The 26,142-nt window shown below is 41.8% G+C and overlaps 2 protein-coding genes across 7 annotated transcripts in view; one reads left to right on the top strand and one right to left on the bottom strand.

Annotated features, from left to right (window-relative positions):
* Positions 1–25,697, bottom strand: part of IDUA (alpha-L-iduronidase) — a 50,941-nt gene extending 25,244 nt beyond the window's left edge. The window contains exons 1-3 of one of the 6 annotated variants that reach the window (XM_080575206.1): positions 24,896–25,697; positions 23,434–23,555; positions 21,368–21,508 (exon numbers count right to left, since the gene is read on the bottom strand). In XM_080575206.1, coding sequence (XP_080431332.1) covers positions 21,368–21,508; positions 23,434–23,537 — 245 coding nt within the window. In that variant the 5' untranslated portion in view covers positions 23,538–23,555; positions 24,896–25,697. Of the gene's footprint in view, positions 1–21,367; positions 21,509–23,317; positions 23,556–24,895 lie in introns of those variants that run through there. The other 5 variants (XM_080575205.1, XM_080575209.1, XM_080575207.1 and 2 more) reach the window with 5 other exon arrangements.
* On the top strand, positions 1,863–16,604 carry SLC26A1 (solute carrier family 26 member 1). The gene is given in 4 exon segments (XM_080575204.1): positions 1,863–2,296; positions 2,299–2,324; positions 10,051–10,698; positions 12,017–16,604. Coding segments are annotated over 4 exon segments (2,256 nt in total). The 5' UTR covers positions 1,863–2,235; the 3' UTR covers positions 13,538–16,604.
* Positions 25,698–26,142: the final 445 nt, after the last annotated feature.

Genomic DNA, 26,142 nt, shown 5'->3' with positions numbered 1-26,142 from the left:
CATCTGTACATATGCAAAAAAAGTAAGTCAGGCCTACAGGAAAGTCGGGGAGAGACTCTTCATCATGGTGTGCAGTGACAGGAAAAGGGATGATGACCTTAACCTAAAAGTGGGTAGATTTAGATTACATTTTAGGAGGAAATTCTTTACTTTAATTAAATTACTTTAAGAGGGTGGTGAGGCACTGGCACAGGTTGCCCAGAGAAGCTGTGGATGCCCCATCCCTGGAGGTGTTCAAGGCCAGGCTGGATGGGGCTTTGGGCAACCTGGTCTGGTGGGAGGTGTCCTGCCCACGGCAGAGGATTGGAACTGGGTGATCTTTAAGGTCCCTTCCAACCCAAACTATTATGTGATTCTATCAAAAGTTAGACACTTACAACTGACTCCAGTAGGGATCAAGTGATAACTTGAACGTTCTGTATTACTTGTGGTGATTACCTGATTATCAGGTGATTATCAGGTGATTACCTGATGCTGGGAAAGGTGCTGCTGGATAGAAATGCAGAGAGCCCTCTTCCAAGAAAAAAAAATGTTAAGTGGGACACAACCCACATATCTAGATGCTTCCAAGACTGCAAAAATGATCATATTGGATATGTTGTAAAGGAAAACAGAGTAGGCAAGTTTATGTTGGTCCTGAAGTTTATGGCATGCACAACTTAAGAACTCATTACTGAAGATGATGCCTGGTTCTAAGAAGTAGGTAGCAAAATGGATGAAAGGACAGATTTGAAAGACTGAGTTTGTTTTAACTTACTTTATTTTCAAGAATAAATACCACAGACCTAGAAAGAAACAAACAGAAGCAATGAAGTCATTTTCTGGTCCGTGGTGCACAATGCCAGAGACACACAGCCTTACCGCCTTCACTGTGTGCAAAATTCATTATACAGCTGCTTCCCTCTTGTATGTACACTATACTCTAGAAAATACCTTGGGAATGGCAAATGGATGGGTATTGATTGTTGCTTGTCGAAGGAATGCTTGACAAGACTTTCTGCAGGAAAGGGATAAGAGATGATTTTATTAAGACTTAAACGAACCTCTTTAGCTGTTGGGCTTAGAATGTCTCAACTACAGTAAAGAAGTTTGAGTTCTTGGTTACAGCCAGTGGTTTTCAGAATCCATGACATTTAACATCACAGAGGTGAGATATGCTTCTCTTTTTGTTCCATTCTCGTGTTGGAGTTGTGACTTCCCATTTCCTTCATTTTAATATTTCCTTTTTACTCTTAAAGAACAGGAAACAACTTCTTGTGCTGGGATAAAACACTTTTCTTGGAATCTGGCCTTCTGTAGATACGTTTGTGCCTTGTACCTCTGCTGGCAAGGAAGAAGCATTTTTGCCTGTATGGCAACACTACCTTTTCCAGGTCTTGCACCTCCCATCTCAGATTCTTACTGCATGCAAATGTTCCTGTTCTGTCTTGCCTGTGAAACATACACATCTCCTCGTCCTTTAGCTTGTAGCCCAAGACAATTTGCCTGATAAGAATTCTGGAAATTCAGTGGCCCAGAACAAGATCAGAAACTGAATGCAGTTCCTGTGAGTCATGGCCTTTTGCCCAGCCTGTTAAGCTACACTGCCTAGTAACCATTAAACATTAATTATCATCTTTGTTGGGAGATGCATAATTATTGGTCATTTGGGTAGGTCTCTACCAACAAAGAGCTAAGGTAGGAGGGGGGACTTGGTCATTTATATACTTTACAAGGAATGAGCAGAAAGACAGTCTATGTCCCATTGACCTGACTACATTTTACAGTCTTTAGTTTACACAGAAATAGCAGAGATCTTGTGATCTGAAAGCGCTGACATGTAGGAATGGAACTCTGACCTCCAGCAGTCCTGTCCCCTGCAAAGAACAGAAGAGCACTTATTCCAGCCCAAGAAATGCACAAATCTTAGGCAAGACCGCAGTTCAATTCTTACACCACGAATATGTAAAATTAAAGATAATGCTATATGAGGGTATATAAAGCAGAGCAAATCTCATATAAGAAACAGCTTCAAAGGTCAGAGATGTGCTGGCCTGAACTCAGCATAATTTTTGGATCAGCGTTAGTTAATTAATAATCTTATGTATTATTTAAACTCAAATAGTCAGTGAGTGCTGCATATATATCCAAGTTTTCAGAGAAGTACAAGTGACAATACACTACCAAGCAGCGAGCTTAAGATTCCCTAACTACCAATTCCTCCCTTGAAGAATACCTAGTTAATTATTATCATTTATGCAAATAGAGCAAAGCCAGACTGACGACTTTCATTCATTCGAACATGCAAAAACAGAGGTGAACATTCCTGTCACAAAGCTATCCAGGTAAGAGATTTTCCTCCCCTCCCACACCTCTGAACTCAGTATTTGTTTGTTCTTTGCCTGTTTGCCTGTGGCACCTTTGAAAGGTGCCAAACTGCCTCTTTCCAGTTATTTTGCACACTGGTGTTGTTTTGTAAGTTTCGCCATTATTTTGTGCTTCAAAAATTTTGCTTTATAAGGTTGCTACTGGGCCGAGGTTTTTAAAACATGTACTGTGCAACTGGAGCAAAAGTAATCTTTCCTACTAATGTGGTCTAAGAGTTTAAGATAAGGCATTTGGCTTGTTTTTATTTGTACTTATAAAGCACTACATGAAGCTTATCTGTTTCTCAGTGTTATTATTAAAACTGAACATTTTCAAAGTGATTAAATATGAGAGAGAGAGAGACGATAAGTATTGTCCTTATTGCTTGTACTAAACCTAAGATATCAGGGAAAGTATCAGGGGATAAAAAAACGCAAGAATGATATGTCTATTTATTTTTTTTCTACAACAGCTTAAAGTCGCTAAACAGCCATGGAACAGGCATCCAGCAAAAGCACAGGGCAGCAAACACAGTTTACTGTTTAGCATTGCGACTGATGACTAAGGTCTTGGAGAGCTGTCTTGAAAGACATTTTTAAAAAGCAGACTTTCACCTTGGACCAGCAACCTTTCCAAAGCAAGAAGTCTGATTTTTAGGAATGTTCTTTGGTCCCGCAGAAAATGTTTCTTTGGCGGTCATGCCCTAAGACTCTCCAGAAAAAATAACATAGTCTTGCCTTCGAGTGACTGCCTGTATTTTGACCAGCATGTTCTGGAACCCCTGAGCAAAAATAGTCCCCAGAGAGCTACCTGATCATTTATTTCCATGGTCTGATCATTCCCACAGCGATCTGATGGGCCTGCCTTAACAACAGCTGCTGGCTGAATGTATGATTTCTCTTTTGGCCTGCCTGTATCACCTCTGGGACTGTTACCTGTCCGTGGCAGTCTTCTTACTCATTGGGACACTGGAATCCTTTGGGGAAACATGAATTGAATCAAAGACAATTATGAATGCATTTGAAAAGGAGCTTAATTTGCCTTGGAAATATTAGATTAGTTTTACAGCTAGAAGTAAAAGTTGTGGTTGAGATTTCAGTTAGAAATACTTAATCTCTAAAAGACTGATTGACTCTCAGAATAACCCCTTAGCATGAGCAGCATTAGTCTGTTAGACTGTTAGACTAACACTGTTAGACAAATACTCTGACTTCCCTGACTTATACAGATCAATAAACTGTAATATTTTTTCCTCTTTCAATTTCAGATGATCATAATGTTGAAAAAAAAATAGGAAAATGCTTTGAAGCTACATTATTTTGCCCAGATAATCAAAATAAATTGAGCTCATCAAGTTTCACTTGATTTTCCTCAAAAGCACTCCAACATTCTGTTTAAAGGCTGAAAGTTTGCTAGGTCAATGCCTAAATAAATGGTTTTGGTTGCTGGCACCTTGCTTAAGTTTGCTTCCAAGTACATTTGGCTCCTGGTGATCTAAAGCTGAAAACATAATTGCTTATGCAAGACAGAGAAACATTCATTTCACTTTTTCTGTTTTGTTGCTTGATCCTTTCTAAAACTTACCACATCGACATTTCCAAGTCATTCTGCACAGTAAGATTAATAAATCAAAGCAGTTGGTACCAAAGTAGTATTACAGTATAAGCAGTTCAGGGGATTTTTCTTCAGACTACTCAAGTCCTGAAGACTAATCGTCTTCACCACATCTATTCAAATCCGTCCAAAGAACCAATTTCTGGCTTAGGCTTTTGTGTCACCGTAAAGGGTCAGAATGCACTGGGGAAGAGCTTCTGGGTATTTTCCTTTGAAAAAAGTCTGGTTTGCATGCATAGCACTCCTCTCTATATTGAATCTATGCACAGTAAATGAGGCTATTAGGATTTTTTTGCAAAAATGTGTTAATGCTCAAAAGCAGAACAGTAATGTAGTCATAGCCATTAGAGACCAAGAGAGGTTTCTTACAGGCAGAAAAGGTTGCTGATATGAAAGGCAAGTAAGTAACATGAACAGTTTAACTCAACACCTACAGATGTTTTAAATCAAATGCTTAGCTTAACTGAGGTGTCTCATTTTTTTTTTGTGACTTATGCAACAAAAATGTAATGAAATTTCAGATCATAAATGCAAACCTTGCTCCACCCACGTTACTTTTTAGCTGACTTTTCATAATTTGAACATTGAAAAAACATCGAGCACTTGGCTCGAACTGTATAAAGGGTTCCATCCCACCTTACACTTGCAATCACTATTACAGCAAGAAAGGAGTGATGCTAGCACAGAGCTGTGATACATAGTCTGATTTCTGTCCCCAAAATAGCATTTCTGAGATCTCCTTAGCATAGAGAGGCAGGCTTATCCTACTTTTCCCTCCTATGCTTTTCAGATACAAAGCTTCAGATTTTTTGATGGAGACAAAAGGATGCATCAGGACACATTTTTTTTGGCTTGTGCTGTTTTGCAGAAAACAACTCAGCCAGGAAGAATAGTTACATATGTCCCAGTAGGGACTGCCCGTTGGGGTATCTGCCAAGAGAATTCCCATTGAACACGTTGTGATGAATGTTTTCTCTCATGGAGAGAGCTTTTATCAGTTCTGTGGTATGGTGAAAAGACAGGAAGAAAGGTGGGACTAAGGCCAGCTGGAAAATTGGTAGTTTGTTTGGCTTGAACGGTTCCTTGCTTTCTGTCACTATTTCTCAAGATGAACCAAGTCATTGCATTTAACCTGATCAAATAAGTGGTTCAGGGCTCAAACTGAAAAAAAAAAAAAAGGTATGCTTTTTGCTCATATGCTCATGGACAATTTGAAAAAACTTATCCTTTAAGAGTCCAAACATCAAAATGCAATTAAAAATAACCCAGACTACTTCTCATTGTAAAGATACAGATGGCACATTTGTGTGTGCATGTAGCTTTCACCTGTATTAAACAGCTGAGGATGTTCCAGTATCAAAGTCAAATACAATTGTAGACATGTTCTGGGCTATATGTTGCTTCATCTGTGTGTTCCTACTAAGAATAGCTCTTTTAGTAAGTGATGGGAAACCTTCACTTGAATAAAAGGCAAATACTGTGTTCTGTAAAGTTCTGAGGTATGAGGAGAAGCTGGAAATGTGTGTTATCCCTGTTTCTACATACTGATGAGCATGGGCAGAGGTGAAAATGGGTCAGCTTGGCAAAACAGTAGAGAAATCTGTTCAATGGCAGCCTGAAGATTCCTGAATATTGCCTGTGTGTTACCACAGTGGCAGGACAGTATGGTATATCAGCATCAGAATCAGCAGGACAGAGTCTACTTGTGTACAAGAGTAGGCAGATTTGCCCTTCGCTCTCCTGTCTTTGGAGGTGGCAAGAGCATTGGAAGCTCCTAGGTCTTTGCTAGGCTGCACAAAGGTATTGGTGATAGCACGGAGCCACAGTGGAATGCCATTTCCTTCTGGTGAAGCAACTAAATTATTACTGAGGTACAGCTAACACAGTCTAAAAATTCTTGGTTTACACAGCTGAAAAATGTTTTGCTGGTAACAACGTCCCCTCCATTATTTGCTGTGGATTTACTATGTTGTTCTAAAACATCAATTAAGCTGTAAACATTGACAGTACCTGCCAAAAATGGAAACCAATAATATCTCATTGTAGAGCTGAGTATTTTACAGCTAGCATGTTCATTTGTCGTAGAATTCGGAAAATGTATCTAGAAGAAGAAATGGTTATTCACAAGAAGGAAACCCTTATTTTCAGGAGGAAAAAAAAAATGAAGAAAGGGACCTCCTGTCAGCATTTGTCTGTGTTTTGCCTTGAGCACATTCTCCCATCAGAAAGGGTTTTTGACCTTTGGCTAAAATGCATCAAAACTGCTGAAAAGATATAAATGTTATCAAAATAGCTTTTTTCTTAGCTTTTATGACAACTACCATTCTGATTATCCAGCAGCCCAGATATCATACACGTTACCCAGTACAGCCCAGACATATTACAAAATTATCATTCATACACAAGATCTCTTAACAGAATTTCTAGAGAAATTATATTCTAATCATCTTATGTATTAAAAACTACTATCAACCCTCAGGATCAAGCTGCACAGATTGTGCATATGTATTATTATTACTATTTTTTTTAATACAAATTTACTAGTAAGTAAATTGCTTGAGTTTAGAGAAAGGCAGGCAGCATCTGTACAATTAAATATTTAAGCCTAGAGTACAGAAGCCAATGAAATCTTTTTTTATGTAGCCTATCAAAAGCAACCATTGGATATTGAACTGCCCACTAGCTTGTATCTATGTAAAACAAGGCCATTACATTTATTTCTTGGCTGTCTGAATTCACTTGCCTGTAAAGAAGTAGGTGGCATTTGAACAGGACTTGCTGTCCTCAAGTACAAGCCTCTCGTTCTCTGAACTAATTTAGGTAAGACAGGAAGTGTTTGTTTTTTGCATCTTAAAAAAATGAATGTCTTTATTACAGTTTCTAGCATATAGTATTTGGTAAATTTTAATCATATGCTCTTAAGGTTTTTTTTGGTTCTGTAACTTCTCTCTTTTCTCTCACCTTTGCATTCTGACAAAGGCTAGATCCACCCTATTTGCTGTCAAGGCACGTCTTGCCTAGCATAACTCTCAATACATTAGAGTCCAAAGTAAGTTTGACAATACAAGTAAAAATAGCCATCAATCTTTCTAAATAATTACGTTAAAATTATAATTAGTTTTCCTTTATGAGGGAAAGAAACTGTAACAAAGAAATGTATACAGTGGTAGTTAAAAAACATTTAATGTAATTGGGATGGATAGAAATCTACTAATATTTTAAAATATATTTACACTAGGCAGGTCATTAAAAGTTTGGACAATCAGTTCACACATCTCCAACCAGAATCTCTTTTCTGCCTGTTACTGTATTATGATTTACAAACCTGAAAATATAAGCACTCTGTTTCAAGCTGAAGTTAAACTCTGGATGGCCTTAGAAATTACATTATATCATTTGAAATAAAACTTGGGACATTTTTGAAGATTTTTGCAGTAGCTACATATACATAGTTAATAATTGTTTTCAATTTACTGACAGAAGGTATCTGTTAGAATCTAGAAAAAAGTTCTTAAGCAGGATAGATAACCTAAGGAGACAGAAAATACTTTATAATGAGCTACTTCCTATTAGGCATGCCCATACATTACACGCTTACAGGCTGTTGGCAATGTATTCCTGTTTATCAATCATAATCCTAGTCGGCCTCATAAGCTCATTGAGCTTCTCACTACACTTTAGTTGAATGTTACCAACCACGAATACATTTAAATACTCTTCCTAAGAACAACAACAACAAAGTATGGAGTTTACGCAGGGAAAGACAACTCATGTCACTGCAGTCTAAACTTAATATTATTTGTTAACATCATTAAAATATATCAAAAGAATGATGTGCCAGTGAGTGACTTCAAGTTTCAGGAAACTGAAGAGTATGGCTTCTGTCTCTAGATGTTGAAGGAGTTAAAAAACAGCTTCAGCTTTTGGGTTAATACAAGTTTGACATTTTATTGTAATGTCATACCTGGCATCAAAAAGCTTTGTCATCATAGCTATTCAGTAAATTTTTCCACCAGCTCTCTTAACTGAGATACAACTTGCACCACAGAAGAACTTGTCAAACCTCAAAGTTATACTTTTGCTGGTAGCAGCTTTACAGGTTATTGTCTATATTGGTGTTTTTTTTTCATGATTTTTCTTTTCACACTCTCATCATAACCATGCCAGCGAAGATTCTGAATAGGGGTCAAGTCTGAAAATATGTTAATTACAGTCCTCAAAAAGATAAGATTTATACTATCAAAAATAAAAGCATTTCCATTTTTATTTCCATTTTCCATTTTTTTTCTGCAGAACTTAGGGTACTTCCACTTCATTATGATGTGCAGGTGAATTCCGTTCTGTACCTGGACATGTTAATTGACAGCTTTCAATAGCAGCGATGTTGTATGTAGAATTCTAAAGACACAAGAAAAGCAAAATTTTTAGGGGGATGAAATATTTTGCAAAAAGCAGAAGTGCTTTTGGGCAGGAACTCTTCTTTGCTAAAATGAGACAAAATACCTAATTCTTGCACAATTTAGGTACTGGAATAAGGTGCTTTTGAAAAACCTAAACAGCACTAATTCACATTCTGATTTGCTTAGTTAACTCTGAAAATCAGGCTCATGAAGATAAGAACAGCTATTCATTTAACTAAGTAACTGCAGTCGATTCTTTGCGTCTTTTATTAGTAAGTCAAAATACTGAAAATATTTTGGGATAGCAGACAGGCCAAGGGCTTTAGCAATGGTGTTAGCACAGTATTGCAGAGATCCTGACTCTTTATTATAATGTGAGAAGCTGGGCCTGGGAAGTTCTTCCTTCCTAAATTCTGCATACTGTTCATAGCATCACATACTCTCCATTCCGTATCTATCTGTACTAATATACAGGCATCCACTTTTGACAGTCTTCTCTCTTTCCACTGTGAACCAGAAGACAAGACTTGCTACTTGGCATAACAATTTTGACATTTTCCACCTTTCTACTCCTTTTTGTATTTTTAAACTGCTTTAGGTGAAGCATTTCTATGTGACACTGTTTGGCCTCTCAGTCGCATCCTACCACCAAATGACATATGAAAGCACTGAAGTAATTTCAACTTAATTTGACAATCAAGCAAAAATGCAGAGGTCTGAGTTAGCTGAAAAAGAGTTGTGTTCAGAAGGGCAACAGATACCAAAAGCACCTCCATCTGGGGAAGACAAATTTTCCCACCCTTTACGTTATCAGAAAAATGAAATGCAGGAGACCCATAGGAAAAAATGCTTCATTAGTTCTGCAGCCCACAGAATGAAGTACTTGGTATACGTTATTCCCAGGAGAGAAAAGCTAGGAAAACTATGATTTTAAAACCTCAAAATAGTAACATCTAGCACTCTTCTGAGATGGTGACAGACTTCATTATGCAGCATGGTCCATAGGTTGCCAAAGCAGTCTTTCTAAGGAGATGTTTGTTAATTAATGAGGCTGCATATCAAAGCAGTCTACAATTCAACACGTTTATGTTACATAGCAATTAATAACGTAAGGCACAACTTCTAACCATCAGTGGTTTGTGCATAATGTTTTGCCTAAGACTAAGGATTAATGCTGCCTAGGAAACTCTGCTTTATGAGTTCTACTACCAAAATCCATCTCCTGTGCACTGAGGACATCTGCAGTGGCATACCACTATATCACACATGAATTCCACATCAATGACTACAGATATGCTATTTGAAAGACCATAGCCTACGTCTCTACTATATGTTTTACTATATGCTTATTTCACACCATCAAGTGCTGCCTCTGATGACAGAAACCTCTATAATGCAGCATCTGGAAGAGCTGTTGTACAACAAGATAACTATTTTAACTCCTCTTTTCCTTAGTAAAACAAATTGGATTCAATCAAAGGCACACTTAAGGGTTTACAGGAAAGGACTCAATTTGCATATTTCTCAGTGTTATGTGCCTAGTCACCGTAGCCCGTGTCAGGATGACGCCTCCTTAAAAGCTTCCTTAAAAGGTGACAAACTTTCATCATTATGCATCTGTATTAAAAAACAAAACAAAACAAAAAACTTCACAAGTTGCAACCTAACAGGTATTGTTTTCACACTGCAGGAACAGATACTTGAAGTAAACACTGGGACAATGGAAAGACCACTTGAGGCTACCAGGATGGAAAAGAGCACTTCCTGCTTTCTAATGGAAAGAAAGACTCGTGTGAAGACTAGTTGGAAAGAGATTGTGCTAGCCAAGCTGAGGAAGAGCTGCTCCTACTCTCCAAGGAAACTGAAGAACTTCGTCATGGACTTCCTTCCTGTTTTACGATGGCTTCCCAAGTACCAGTGTAAAGAGTACATTTGGGGGGACGTTATGTCTGGGTTAGTGATTGGGATCATTCTAGTGCCCCAAGCAATTGCGTACTCACTACTGGCAGGTCTGAAGCCCATTTACAGTCTTTACACATCATTCTTTGCCAACATCATCTATTTCTTGATGGGCACATCCCGTCACGTCTCAGTTGGCATTTTCAGCTTGATAAGCTTAATGGTAGGACAAGTTGTGGACCGAGAACTTATCTTGGCTGGGTTCGACTTGAATGATGATGCCCCACCAGTCTTGGGTGACGGCTCCCTTCAGAGTGACAGCCAATCCAACACAACTGTCTTCAACCTTACCGCGGGGGGGATGAATGCCGAGTGTGGGAAGGAATGCTATGCTATCGGCATTGCCACAGCCTTGACATTTGTGGCTGGAGTCTATCAGGTAAGTGGGTGCTGACATCCAGAGGCAAGGTGTTAAAGTCCTAAAGCTCTTTTGCATGACCTAGGCTTTGGTTTGACTCTCTTTCAATAAGGGATACAGCATCATTTCCCTCAAATGATCTTGGACTGTTTTCTCCAGGAAGCCTAAATGAGTAACCAACTCACAGAAAACATGACGTAGGCAGTTGTAGTAGCTAAAAGCAAGTACAAGCGAAACAACAGTCTTCCGCAAGTCTGATAACATTGTTTTAATGCTCTACTGGCTCTTGGCCAGGAATCCAAAACAGATCTCATCATGAGGGAAGTTCTGAGGTACATGTGTACTTCAGCAATGAAGAAATGATTATCTGATTCTAAATAATTCTGTGTCCCTGGATACTTTAATTAAAGGGCAGGCCCATTTGGCTACTTCTACACCAGTACAGAATGTGCTGCTCAGTGTTTTAATACTGGCTGCTGTGCTCTACCAAAGTGCTCTCCAGAGATAATTCAGAAGCAGAAAGTAGGCAAGGAAGTAGACTAACTAACCCACTTTTCAGACAGTGACTGTGCTGGATGGTTTTGAGACTCACCAATCTGTTGCCCATCATAAGGATATCAAGAGAACACAGAAGGAAGCCCAAAGAACATACTTTCCTGTTAATTGTATACATAAGAATTAAGAAAGAGCTAGCTGTCTTCTTTTTACTAGTAACTTTCAGGTCACATACAAAAGCAACCAAATGCCCATGTCAAGGCATACTTTCCAAAGCCATCAAAAGAAGGAGAAGCAACTAGTTAGGTCAATATCCCAGGATCTGGGAAAGACTGCGGTCTCTTCTGCCAAATCTGATCTCAGGCATGTCACAAAGGCTGTCTGTGTTTCACCCTCCTTTCTGTTCACAATGCTAAAATCAAAAGCTGTTTAATGTAACAATGCCACTAGAATAGAGGTCTTAGTCCTGTTCATAAAGCAACAGCTGTAAATTGTAATGTTAATCTCTGCTAGCTAGGAGAAAAAGAAAATTCATATTAACAGAAGCACTTTTGGTTCCACTGCTCTTTTGCATGGAAAATAAAATTCAGACAAGCCACTTCAGTGGAGTTACTTCAGACCAACGATGAAGTTAGGGAACTCCTCATTCATCTCCTGGGTTTGCACACACAACAGTAAAAGGAATCATACTTTATAAGTAGACTGGAAACATCGAAGGGTAGTTCCTGTTTTAAGATTCAAACAGCCAAATGCTATCTCCCTCCAGCTACTTCTCTCCCATCTGTATGTAATTGTTTGCAGTACCATTTACAGCTTATCTTTTTTTCCCCCCGTGTTTCTCTAGGTTCTAATGGGAGTCTTTCGTCTGGGTTTTGTATCTATGTACCTGTCTGAGTCTGTACTAGACGGCTTTGCAACTGGTGCCTCCCTAACCATTTTAACAGCTCAAGTGAAGTATCTGATTGGAATAAAAATCCCACGTAGCCAAGGGCACGGAATGCTTGTAATTACTTGGATTAATATTTTCCGGAACATTTCTCAGGCTAACATTTGTGATGTCATCACAAGTGCCATTTGCATTGTAGTGCTGGTCGCTGCTAAAGAACTGGGAGATCGGTATAAGCATAAGCTGAAGTTCCCTCTACCCACAGAGCTTGTAGTTATTGTTGTGGCAACGCTGGTGTCACATTATGGAAACTTAAACGAAGTTTATGGATCCAGTGTTTCTGGAGCTATTCCAACAGGATTTATCGCCCCTGAGGTACCACGTTTCAACTTAATGCTCCGTGTTGCTGTAGATGCTTTACCTCTTGCTGTAGTCAGCTTTGTCTTCACCGTATCCCTTTCTGAAATGTGTGCAAAGAAATACGCTTACACCATCCGAGCCAATCAGGAGATGTTCGCTGTGGGGTTCTGCAACATCATTCCTTCTTTCTTCCACTCTTTCGCAACTAGCGCAGCTCTGGCGAAAACACTCGTCAAGACATCTACAGGCTGCCAGACTCAAGTCTCTGGAGTGATCAGTGCAATGGTGGTTTTGCTGGTGCTGCTCTTCTTGGCACCTCTCTTCTACTCCTTACAGAAGTGTGTCCTGGCTTGTATCATCATTGTCAGCCTCCGAGGAGCCCTGAGGAAATTCCGAGATGTGCCGGCACGATACCACGCGAACAAGGTGGACACAGTGGTTTGGGTTGTTACTATGGCTGCCTCTGCCTTGATCAGCACAGAAGTAGGGCTGTTGGTTGGTATTGTTTTCTCCATGATATGCATCATTGTTCGCACACAGCGGCCACGGACAGCCCTGCTTGGTCAAATCCAGGACACCAGCTTTTACGAGGATGACTTAGAATATGAAAATCTCTCCTCCATTCCAAAGGTCAAAATATTCAGATTTGAGGCACCACTTTACTACGCAAACAGAAACTATTTCCTAAAGTCTCTGTACAGATTGACTGGTTTGGATCCTAACCTAGAAGCTGCTAGAAGGAAGAAATATGAGAAGAAGGAAAAGCAGCACATGAAAAAGGAAGATCACACAACTGCTAATGGACTGGGCGGCGGAGACACCACTCTGCAACTAGTTCCTAAGCAAATCGATTTCCAAACTCTTATTGTAGATTGCTCTTCCATCTCATTTTTGGACACCACTGGAGTTAATACTCTAAAGGAAATTCTGAAAGACTACAAGGAGTTAAACATTTCTGTTCTTCTGGCTTGCTGCAATCCCGCAGTGATAGACTCTCTGAAAAGAGGAGGCTACTTTGGGAAAGATTTTGGAAGTATGCAGGAAATGCTCTTCTACAGCATACACAATGCTGTGCAGTTTGCACAAGACCAAAAGCTTCCGGAAGATTGTTCTGTTTAATCCTGTGTTTCCCCTGATGATACACTTCAAAAGTGACAGATGGGGAGGGGCAGTTTGCAATAATTAAATTATCAGACATCCTGTGGTCTGTGTACAGCAACAGGCCTACAAATCATTTTTTCCTGAAGAGTTCTGTGGTTTGCTAGATGCTACATAGAATAGTCATTGGGGATATAGTCCAGGACCAGGCTGGAACAGATTGGATTACTATCTGCATCTTCACTTCAAAATGCAGGTGATGTGAAGGTGCTGTGAAGTCAATCTTAAGGGCACCTTGAGACTGATTTCCTCCCTGTGTCCTCATCATGTGTGACCAAACATAAATATCATGAGACTCTTGTGCTGGGAAGTCTGCCCAGTGCCAGCTGCCTCTCCCAGTGGTTAATGGCTGGTTTTGTTAAGAGGGATGAGCCATCTTCAATAAAATGCAATGAATCTATCATCTTGGATACATAACAGTTTATGTGGCTTGCAAGGCCCTGCCTCTTCACTCATTCCAGACATGCTCTGATGCAACTCCTACTGTTTGCATACAAATAACATCTATAAAATATTGTGGGATGTATTATGTCTCTCCTCGTCGCTTTGATTGCATGGACTTAAGGACACAACCTGCCACACGAGAAGAAACCACGATTCACCACAAATTCCTCTCAAAACCATCTCCTCCAAAACAAACTCCGGGAGTCAACTATACTATTAACTTTGATGTGTGGTAATTAGTTACTAAAAGTTTTCATACCTTTAATAATGCAGAAAAAAAACATGGCCCTGATGAACAATTTTGTTGTTACTAGTAAAACAGGATAAATGTGATTAAGAAAACTGAATGGCTTTGACTGACAATCATACAGTTACTGTAGTAGTAGTAGTACCATCCTGTCAAAATGTGTTGCCTCTGTTGGGTAGATTCAACTCTAACACAGGGACGTGTAAGGATCACTGAATATAAACCCTGGAACCGTGCCACAACATGACATGTTCCCACTACAACTGCCCGCATGGGTGCAAGGGCAGGAGAAGAAAACGGAAGAGGGTAGGGTGGGAAGGTAAGTCTGATCTGCCAAGTAGGGGAGCAATGCATCAGACAAAAATGTCGAGCTTGTCTTCTCTGATGCAATGCTAATGAAGTTTTATAGTAGCATACCTGGGACAAGTGAAGTGAACAACGCTTTGTAAGCTGTGTATCCCCATACGCTAGAAAAATGTCACCACTGTTTGTACATAATACAGACTTTTTTTTTCTCCCTACCATGTTAGTCTTTGATTAGAGGTCCAATAACCCGTGTTTTAACGAGATGGGTTACTTTTTATAATAATTTGCATTAACAGCTGTTCATTCTGTATTGTGTCAAATGACACCCTCGGAGTCAGTTTTCTTGTTTTATATGCATGCTCTCTCTTTACAAATACGCACACACCTAGATTTTGACTGCATCACTGTTGGTACTTAGTATTCTAGCATATGGCATTGGCAGAATACCCTCTCTTACATCTAAGATCATAATTACCTGCATAAAAGGTAGGTTAGGTGCCCTACCTTTCTCTTCTTAGTCATGGCTGGTTCACACATGGAATAACACATGGAAGGGAACTGTCACAGCTGTGCCTTGTACACTTAGCAGACTCTAGAAATGAGTTCTATACATGCTGAAGCCATTTCTCTGCTGTGTCATTTAAAAAAAAAATTGCTGAGCCAACACATCATGTGACTTGCTTATTTCAACTTTTCAGGTCACTGAATGAAAGAACACTCAAACTGTGGTTCTCCAGGTGCCCCAGAGCCTTTCTGGCTCTCAAGAACAAATATTTCATTAAAGGAAAAGCAATGCATTCCCAAAAGACAAAATAAAAAATGTCTTCACAGGGATTGAGAATAGCACAGAATTAGGTAAGTGACTCAATGCTGACATTCTTATGCGCTCATTACAAAACAGCATATCAGCTGCACAGTTAGCACTGCCAGAGCAGTAAAACCTGACAGAAATGCCTATCGAGAGATTACAGGATTGACCACTGGCAGTGTTTTCCTGCCATAAAACAATTTAATTACATAATTCTTTAAAGTGCTGATTTGGTATGACGAGCTTATTTCTGTCATAAAAGCAAATGAACAGAGCCCAAGGACAAAGTGCTGCTTTGTGTCTGGTTTTCTTTGTAACAATTCTTTGATCAAGGAGTATCTCTTCTAATGTCTTGCCAGAACCTCACATGAAGAAGTGGGTTCACAGGAATTACTGCTAAACAATTAGTACCAATACAGACACTCTTAGGCTGTTGTGACAAAGCATCCACTGCTGGAAGTCAACTTAAATTTTTTGAGTCCAACAACCTTTTATCCTTATCGGTCAAGCTACCAATTAGGAACATAAAGGAAAAAAAATGAAAAAATACTTTTACCTCTAGATTAATCTTATTTTAAAAGAGAAAAAAAAAAAAAAAAAGAGCAATTCCTAAGGAAGGTGTATCCTTGCAACAGTCTTTCGAGAAAAATGAATAGAAGTTGCCCTTGCAGTCCTTCTTACCCATCAGACTGAGAAATTTAGTCAAGAGTCTCTTTTTCATCCTACTTATTGTAGGAAAAATACACCAAAGGACAGCAAAGCAGAGAAACTATTCTATGCATAACAGAGGGGATGAGCTTTTAGTCTTTTGCTAGAAGGAACCTATCAACCATAAGAAACCATAAGAACCTTTGTTTGTTTCAGTTTCATTGACAGACCTGGCTCACAATCAATTTGTGTTGGACAACATCAAACACAGCAGGGAAACAGCTTTCAGCCTTCTCATGTAGGGACACTGGGAGGCTGTGAACTATTTCTGAGTATGCAAAAGGTAACTAAAAAAGTTTACCTTTTTCTGGCAGGTTAATGTTTGCTATACTAGGTTACACCAAGATTATGTGTATGATGACTGAAAATGTTAAAAACTGCTGATTCTCTTCTCTCCTATTGTACCAGGAATTATGTACTGTGACTTGGAGAGGAGCTGGGGATAGTCTTGTAATTCCAAATAGGTTAATGTTAATTTTGAAATAAAATTGTTATATGCCTATTAGAAAACATTATATCCATTGTGTACATTGACTATATTTTTTGTCCACTGTGGTGCCTTGCATACATATTGTATCCAACAAATTTTAGTACTGCTACACAACAATAAAAAAGGGACCTTAACTTGGGGACAGTCTGGGTCCCATGGAGCTGGGCATAGAGTTGGGAGTGTTTACCTTAAGCTCTCCTGTTGACTAGTGAGTGCAGGATGGCCAGACTATGCAGCGATCAAAATAGCTACTTTTATTGGCACTGGTAAATAACAACCTTGGAATTGTCCAGTCCATGAAAGAAATCTTGGGTTCCCCATTACCCTGAATCCTGTGTGGCATGATCTGGAGACAAATGTGTGCTTTTGGTTGCAAAATAATTGTCCAGTCCATGAAAGAAATCTTGGGTTCCCCATTACCCTGAATCCTGTGTGGCATGACCTGGAGACAAATGTGTGCTTTTGGTTGGAAAATAAAACTAGCAGTTCTATGAAAACAGCTTGCCTCATGGTATCCTTTCATGGGTGGTAAAATAACAGGATAACGTGCAATAAAGTGTAAGATAAGAGGCAGGCCTGGTGTCCTAGAAAAGGGTTAAAATACAGGGATGCATTCAGTATTGAGTCATTTATTATTAGAAGGCATAATGAGGAAGATCATTACAGAAGTGAAAAAGGAAAAAATAGAAGTCTTCTAAGTGGACACATCTACTTTTTGGGAGGAACATTTAAGGCACCTTTTTACAGTACCACTGGGAAGAAAAGCCACACACGTTACTGGTAGCCTTCCACAGTGGTGGTACCTCCCAGCCCACTGTCTTCTATAAGAAAGGTACTTCGGTCAAGTCCCTACCATCATCTTACAGGAAGTCCTCTCTATTCACCAACCTCACAACGTAATACAGCTTTGCTGTTACAGGCTTCTTACTCAAAACCTCTCTACATACTTCTGGAAGTCAATGATTCAGAAAAAGAATTGCGCATGCACAGAATTAAGCATCAACACAGAATTCCTCCCAACCAAATCTATGTACAACCTAATACCTAGGAAGAAAACCTCTCCTGTTCCTAATGCACACTCTGAAACCCACTACTGCTCTGCTCACATCCCTTTTTTCAAAGTCTGAGCTTTCCTTCATGTTGTTGTTTCACCAAACTTATGACCTGTGCCAGGTACAGGAGATGTAATAGTGACATGGATTGTCATGATAAATATGGCCAGCTTAGCAACAGCCTGAGGCTGAAATTTAAGAGCTATTACTGCTTTGAATGTTTTTTGTGTTTTTTTTTGGTGTTTTTCTTTTTTTAATTTTGTTTTGTTTTTCCCCACAGTCTGTATTTCCTCCTAGACCAATCAATCCTGTTCTAGGCACCTTCCCCCGCCGTCTCCCCCCCCACTCCCCTGGGGACATGGAATCATAGAAAAATACAGCAGTTTGGGTTGGAAGGAACCTTAAAAGAACATTTAACACAACACAGCCACAGTCCGGGACATCTTTCACTACACCAAGCCGCTCAGAGCCACGTACTCCAACCTGACTTTGAACACTTCCAATGCAAGTGAACTACAGTTCTCTGGGCAACCTGTTTCAGTGTCTCACCACTCTCATTGTAAAAAATGTTTTCCTTATCACAGAATAGTTCGGGTTGGAAAGCAGCCACAAAGATCATCTAATTCTCACCCCCCTGCCATGGGCAGGAAGACCTCCCACTAGATCAGGCTGCCCAAAGCCCCATCCAGCCTGGCCTTGAACACCTCCAGGGATGGGGCATCCACAGCTTCTCTGGGCTACCTGTGCCAGTGCCTCACCACCTTCAGAGTGAAGAATCTCTTCTTTGTATCTAATCTAAACCTCCCATCTTTCAGTTTAAAACCATTACTTCTTGTTCTGTCACTACAATCCCCAACAAGGAGTCCCTTCTGTTAGCCCTTGTTAGGTACTGGAAAGTTGCTGTAAGGTCTCCCTGGAGCCTTCTCTTCTCCAGGCTGAACGACCCCAGCTCTCTCAGCCTTTCTTCACAGGAGAGGTGCTCCAGTCCTCAGGTCAGCCTTGTGGAGTTCCTCTGGACACACTCTAACAGAGCTACATCCTTCTTGTGCTGGGGGCCCCAGAGTCCAGCTGCAGTGCTCCAGGTGGGGTCTCACAAGAGCAGAACAGAGAGGGACAATCACCTCCCTTGAACTGCCGGCCATGCTTCTTTTGATGCAGCCCAGCATACAGTTGGACTTCTGGGCTGCAAGTGCACACTGATGGTTCATGTCGAGCTCACTGTACACCAGTGCCCCCAAGTCCTCCTCAGGGCTGCTCTCAATCCGTTCATCACCCGGTCTGGTTACTGGTGATTGCCCCAGCACAGCTGCAGCACCTTGTACTAGGCCTTGCTGAACCTCATGAGGTTCCCACACAGACCCACTTCTCAGGCCTGTAAAGATCCATCTGGATGGCATCCTTTCCCTCTAGTGTATCCAACTGCACAACTCAGCTTGATGTCATCTGCACACTTGATGAAGGTGCACTCAATTCCACTATCTGTGCCATTAAGAAAGGTATTAAACAGTATCAGTCCTTGCCTGGACCCTTGACTGACACCACTTACTACAGGTTTCCACTCGGTCATTGAGCCATTGACTATAACTCTTTGGACACAGTCATCCATCAATTCCTTATCCATCTAGTCGTCCATTTTTCAAAACCATGCCTATCCAATTTAAAGGTAAGAATATTGTGAGAGGCCATACTGAAGGCCTTACAGAAGTCCAGTTGACATCAACAGCAGTTGACATCCGCAGCTCATCCTTTGTCCACTCAAACTGTCACTCCATCATAGAAGGCCACTAGATTAGTCAGGCATGAATTGTCCTTAATGAAGCCATGTTGGCTGTCCCTTTTCACCCCTGCTTCTTCCATATGTTTCAACATAACATCCAGGAGGATCCACATGCCATCATCTTACTTGGTCAGTAAGTTCCAGCATTCTCATTACCCATTTAAAAAATGAGTGTGATACTCCCTTCTCTCCAGCCACTGGGAACTTTTCCAGACTGCCATAACTTTTCAAATATGATGGGGCAACTTAGCAACTACATCAGCCAATTCCCTCAGGGCCCTGAGAAGCATCAGGTGCCACAGACTTGTCCATGTGCAGGTTTATCACGTGGTCTCAAACCTGATCGTCTCTTACAATGGGAAGGATGTCATTCCCCCAGTCCCTGGGTTGGGATTCCGGGACCTGGGACATTTGGGAAGAGTGACTGTCAGTGAAAAGTGAGGCAAAAAATTGTCAAGGAACTCAGCCTTCTCCACTTTGGTTGTCACTATTTCTCCTGTCTTATTTATCATGGTGGGGGTCACATTTTCATTAATGTTCCCTTTCTGAGCATTGTATTGATATAAGTTAAATGGGACTTGAAAAACAAGGAATTCCAATATTGTCCTCTTAATGCCGCGACATATTTGTCTTCCCTTGAATTAGAAATTCTGTTTTGTATATGAATCCTTTAGAAAGTGGGTAGTAAATTGGTATGAAAAGCCACAATATTTTAGTTGTTATTACCTGCCACTAGATGCAGTGCATAGGTAGGTTGAGGACATAAAAAGAGATTCCCAAGGGGAAGGACGCTAGAAGTAGTAATAGCAGTGGCGGCTTTCATTTGGAAATCTCAAGAAATCAGGCTTGTTTTAATCTTTGTGGGACTTTTTTTGCTGCATCATGTCTCCCAAACTAAAGGAGAGAAATGTAAGCCACCTTCCTACTGTACATAGAATGGCTAATTGTTAGCCAATAACACACTTCTCAACAAAAGTCTTGTTCGGAACAGCATTGCTACCTGAAGCGCTTTGGTAAGGAATGCACTGAATTTACGTCTATCATCATATTCTGCTCTGTTCCTAGCTTTCCCCAAAAGATACAGCTACCTGTAAAGGGAGTGTTAACACTGTGAGCTGAATATTAAAACCAGAGTTACAGCCAGAGGGAGCTCTAGGTACACATGCAGAGCCAGGCTGTAGACTGAAACAACTCTCAAAGTCTGGCTTCTCCCAGTTCTTCCTCTCAGTACTGAGTAGCTGAAGGTGTTACTGTGCAAACACCAGACTCTGAAGGAATGGCAGTGATAAACCTAGTGTGTCCTGAAAACAGCAGGAGTAACCGTTGACTGAAATCTGGCTGAGTTCCCTCTATAATACTAGGCATAAGTGTCCTGGCTGCAAAGCAGAAAACTTCCTTGCTTAAAGAAGCACTGGGGACTCCTCTAGAGTCCGATTTTCAAGTCTGCGCCGAGCAGGATTTTAGAAAGGATGAATGCAGTAAAAAAATGCTGCCCTATAACCTTAAAGTGTGTAATGGTCAATGAGACACACTTCTGCTGGCCTGAGGCCTCCCTGGAGGTCAGGGCACAGCTGAGAATCAAGCCACTGTGGGCTTGGAATGGCTGCAGTGGAGATGTGGAATGATTGCAGGATGTCACCTGAGGTGGTCTTGGTAAAGCCTGAAAAGTGCACCCACAGGACTCTTCAGATGAAAAGATGCCTTGATCTGCTCCTTAAACTGTTGTTAGGATGTAATGGATGAAAGTTAACCAAGTCTTTCTCAATACAAGCTCTCTCTATCTTCTTCTCATACACCCCCAAATTGATTCCCCTCAACTGGCCATCATCTGACTTCCAGGAAAGCAAAAACATACCCATCTTGCAGTTACACTATGAGATCTACCAGTGTGAGCACTCATTGGGCACTTAATGAGACACAACTGTTTTTATTGAATTTTGACATCAATTGTTTGCTTACCTGACAGCAACCAATTCCAGTAACCAGTGAATTCGAACTTGTTCAATGCCGCCGTGAGGAACAGAAGAAATGTATGCAAGGTTCAGCTCTTGATCTTTGCTCAGGTCAAAGAGATCAGCACGGCTGTGAGGTAAAGGAGGGCTTCGGGAAAAGGACAGAGAAGAGGAAACATATTATAACATTAGCTAGCAGTTCCACTACGTATCCAGAGCTCCCTGTGCTATGTCTATACCACCTGCAAGATCTTCCCTGGCTTGAGGACCCCTGTCTTAACAAGAGGTGAAAGCAAAATTCAAGTTATCTGAGGCAAAGGGTCTACACCTGAGGTGTAGCAAATTTGAACACTACTCAGGTGCATCTCATTGCCATGCTCAAAGCAAAGTATTGCAAGCAGTCATTGCTCCTCAGGCAGTGAGTTCAGTCAGTGGTGGCCTAAAGTACAACGGAACAGAAATCACCTTGATGCTGAGTAACCAATGATAAGGAAAGCACAGTGGCTTCTAGGCTCTGGAGTGGGGACTAGGTTTGCCCAGGACTGTAGCAAAACAAACATGGGCTTGATCTTCCTGGTGAAGTCCATGCATAGACATCAACCCTTGCTCTGCTATAAAAGCTAACCTGGTTAGAAGCAGAATTATACTTTCCAAGCCTCTACATTCTTCAGCAATGCTCAGTTCACCTCTAAGCATAAAGGAGCTCTGGAACATGTGGCTTGTTTCTACATTCAATGCTGCAAACTGTTTAACCTGCTCAGGGCTGGTCAGCAATGACCATGTTAACAAGACTTCACTGTCTACCTATTCCACCAAAATTAAGAAACAGTGGGGCAAATCCCTGCTGCTTTTATCTCCACAGAGAAATAGCTGCAAGATGGAAAGTGATCTTACCCCCACCTTCCACAATTCAGAAACTTATAACGCTGCCCAAGTCAGTTGGTTTGGGCATCCTTTCAGACTCTCGTTAAGTCTCCTGGGAATATGGAAATTCTGAGTGTTAAAGCGTTTGTATTACAAGACAGATAAAAAAAAAAAATTGTTCCCAAAGTCTGGTAAAATGCTTGTACACATCTTCACATAGCAAGGAGAGATGGCTTGTGCTCTAATATATTGTTCACAGATAGTTACTCACTTATACAGTTATGCACTAACATAGTTTATGCTTTGCATACTGTGATACCTCCTCCGATAGGCGGGTCACACAAGAGGTCCAAACTTACTACTGCTTCCATGCTAACACACAGGTCTTCTAAGTTCAAGTTTCTGCTCTTCAGCAATAAGCTTTACTCTCTTCTGCTGGAACAAAACATATGGTCTGCAAGGGATTCTGAAATGTAATCACTCAGCTGCTGTCACCGGCAGTAGATACTGGTAGATCTTTGGAGCTCTATGATGACTTTAACCATGCTAGGAAGTTACAATGCCATCTCCTCCTCCATCCCTCTCTACATGTTCATCGCAGCTCCAGCAAGGATGCCAATGAAAGAGTTTGCTACTGTACAACCATCTGTGCCCAAAAGGGGGAAAAGCCTGACCCGACCTGGAAAAGGACTTGTAACATCTTTTCTCCTAGCTAAGACATTGCCCATCTACCACCCCATTCCCGCATCCTCATTTGAAAGTGTAAGTCTTGACATACACTACACCCTTGTAGTGCTTCATACAAATCAGCCAGCACGTGTGAGCCCCACTGGGCAACTTCCCTAGCATACAAGGCACTTAAAAATTATTTCCTTGGGATTGCTGCAAGTCACACAAGACTGAGAAGTTACTGATTTCACTCTTACTCAAAACGCACCAGCCATTTAGGTGGTTTTGATTGTTCCAGTGGATAAGGACAATGTTAACTACTGGATTTTGAAGCAGTGCCTTATGACTCCACTAAGATTCAAACTTGGACCAATGCACTGTTTCAGTGGCGAACTAGACAGAAATCAAGGCATAAAGCACTCACATGCTGTGTCCATGCTGAATAAGCATGCTGAAATTCACACCCTGATGGAGAGAAACCCCAGGACAACAAGATAAAACAGAATGCTGGAAAAAGTAGGGTTTTGTTACTGCTGGTACCAGTATCTGTCCTTTCCTTCTCTGAGTTCGAAGTGTCCATCCAAGAGAATCTCAAGCCTTGCAGTCTCCCAGGTTTTAGTGTCTGCTGCTCCCCAGCTGCACATGTGACCAGCTCTCTGAAACTGTGATGTAGAAAGAAGCTTTAACAACTGGACCCCAGCTGTCACAGTGAGACCTTTCAAGGGAGCTGGGATCCTACAGCCTGAGAACTACGATGTTTGGACCATGTGTTACACTATAATTGAATAGCTGCTGACCAGAGGGCATCTGCTTCTGCTCCTCAGCATCCTCTGTGACATCTTCTCCCTCTCGTAGTCTGACAAAATTTCTTTAACACAATTAAAAGCATCGGTGTTTCTTGGACTGAAGTTTAAATGAGACAAATATACTATTTAAGACAGGCTTTCGTGAACGTTTCCTAACCTTGCAAGGAGAAATTAAAACCAAAAGTGAAACAGCAAAAGAAAATCCAGAAAGCCCAAATGTTTCTCTTCACCAGAATGTATTATAATTAATACACTCTAGGTGCTTTTAGGGCCTGCTCTGTTTCTCCACTAATGTGAAAAAAAACAATGGAAATTTTTTCAAGTTTTCTCAGAGTTCCTTTATATGCTATATTAAAAAGTGCACAAATTCCTTTCTGTCCTAAGCACATGCCGCTGATTCCATCCCTGTTGTGACTTTTTATCCTTCAACTATTATTTAATCCACTGTATGGCTGAGTGAAGGGGGTCATAGTTAGCTTAAACCAAGATAACAACACAGCTGAGGAATATGCTGTCTCTTGTTTTTCAGCCTGCTAGAAACCTTCACGTTTCTTGAGAGCTGCTCAGGCTCACTTGGTTCAGCAAGACAGGCCTTTCTCTGAGAGGTAAAGCACTACTGGGAGAAGTGGTGGAGCTGGGATTTGTCCACAACTCATGCCCATTCCCCTGACCTTGATGAACTGGCCTTGCTGACCACATCGGGATGATGGTCCACGCTGAAAATGCCTTGCAGGGAGAACAAACTCCTACAGCTGTCAGGCAATAAAGCTTTGTATGGGCCTATTTAGGGGCTGTGACAGTGTAAACACTGAAAAGGAAGGGGCATAAGCTCAGGGCATCACTGTGTGTGCCGTTCTGGGGCAGGAGAAAGAACTTGGCGTGTTGGAGGGGCCCTGAAACAAAGGAGCAGGATAGAGGGGCTGTGGACCAGCCCCATTTGGTGACGTCCCGCTTACTTCAACTGGCCCCACGTCCAGCTCCACTCGTGTACCACACTCTGGATAAACCACAACCACCAGCATGGTGCCGAGCCCTTCACCCCACAGCAGCAGGCCCGGAGAAGCCCGGACCCCTCCATCACATCCCGGGGACCCTCTCCTTCAGGCGGGCTGCCAGCCAGCGGCTCCCACCCTCGCTGCTTGGTCGCCCGCCATCGTGCGCAGCCCCATGCCCTGAGAGGACCAGGGCAGGCTTACCAAAAACCCGTGCTCCGCCAAAAGTGCTCCAGGGGCCGCCCGGCTTGCCGGACATCCACCGACACCACGTAGGCGGCGGAGCCCGCGCCGAGATGCACGATGAGCCAGGGCAGAAGCCGCATGGCGGCACTGGGGGCCGGGACGAGCCAAACCGAGCCGAGCCGAGCCGAGCCGAGCTGAGGGCACACCACCGCCACCAGCACCCACACCGGCACCGGCGCCCTTTACAAACGCAGCACGGACGCGACGCCGGGCGCCCGCCCCTGGCGGCCGTGTGGGGCGCCGGCTGTGGTGTCACCGCTTCGGCGGGCGGGGCCGTGGTCTTTTGGGTCGAAACGGCTGGGTTTGAGGCCTCGTAACTCGTCTTTTTTTGTTGTTGTTGTTCTGCCGGCTGTCAGGCGCTTCCCTCAAGTTGTTGCGCGTCCCGCGGTTGTTGCTGCTGCGCTTAAGCCTGTGTGCCACAGGAGGGAAACGTACCCTCACGCTATCACCACATCCTTGTGTGTGTTAGACTTCAGAAAAACGAACAAACTAGCATAATTGAAACCATATCCATTTTTATTTTCAGCCTAAGCGTATTCAACGATCTCGGTGCGGCGAGGAGTTTCTAAAGCACTAAATAGGCAGCCTAGATTAAAGTTATAAATGCTTATTTCTCGTGACGTACCTCAGGACAGGGTCTGCCATGGAGGTGGGTCTCTCTTCCCTAAGGATCTCTGTCACAAATTGTTCTGGAATTTCATCAGATTTTGTGAGCTGGAAGAAAAATGAGGGAAGCTGAGCCTCCTTTTCATGTCCCAAAATACTGAGGGATCTTCCCATGCTGTGTTTGATACTTCTGTTGAATTGGATGGATGGGGCATTCCAGTCAGATCACCAATAGAGGTGCTGGATTTTGTCAGATTGCAACAAGGGTGTTGGATTTGGGATTCCTATGTTTGCAGCTTCAGTTGTTTCCTGGGACCTTCAGTCGTCTTGGGACTCACTGTGAGCTTGCAAAGTGCACAAGGGCAGCCAACACTTCTGGCAACAGCACTACATCCCTGAGGGATCTGCAGGGAAATACTTGTCTCTTCCAAACTCTCTGCCTTCTGAGGAGACCCAAGGAAGGTGTTAAACAAGCAGTGGTAGGGGGAACGGACAAGCTGGGGGCCAATGGAAGCCAGCACTGTGTTGCCAGCTGCACCCAGAGCTGGAGCAGCAGCTGTCCTTGGGATGAGTGCTGCTGCCTGGGCTTGAGTGAGGAC

The sequence above is a fragment of the Anser brachyrhynchus genome, assembly GCF_964034855.1.
Source record: "Anser brachyrhynchus genome assembly, chromosome: Z".
In the NCBI taxonomy this organism is placed as follows: domain Eukaryota; kingdom Metazoa; phylum Chordata; class Aves; order Anseriformes; family Anatidae; genus Anser; species Anser brachyrhynchus.
Note: the sequence above shows the minus strand (reverse complement) of the source record. Positions and strands in the feature narration are given on the sequence as shown.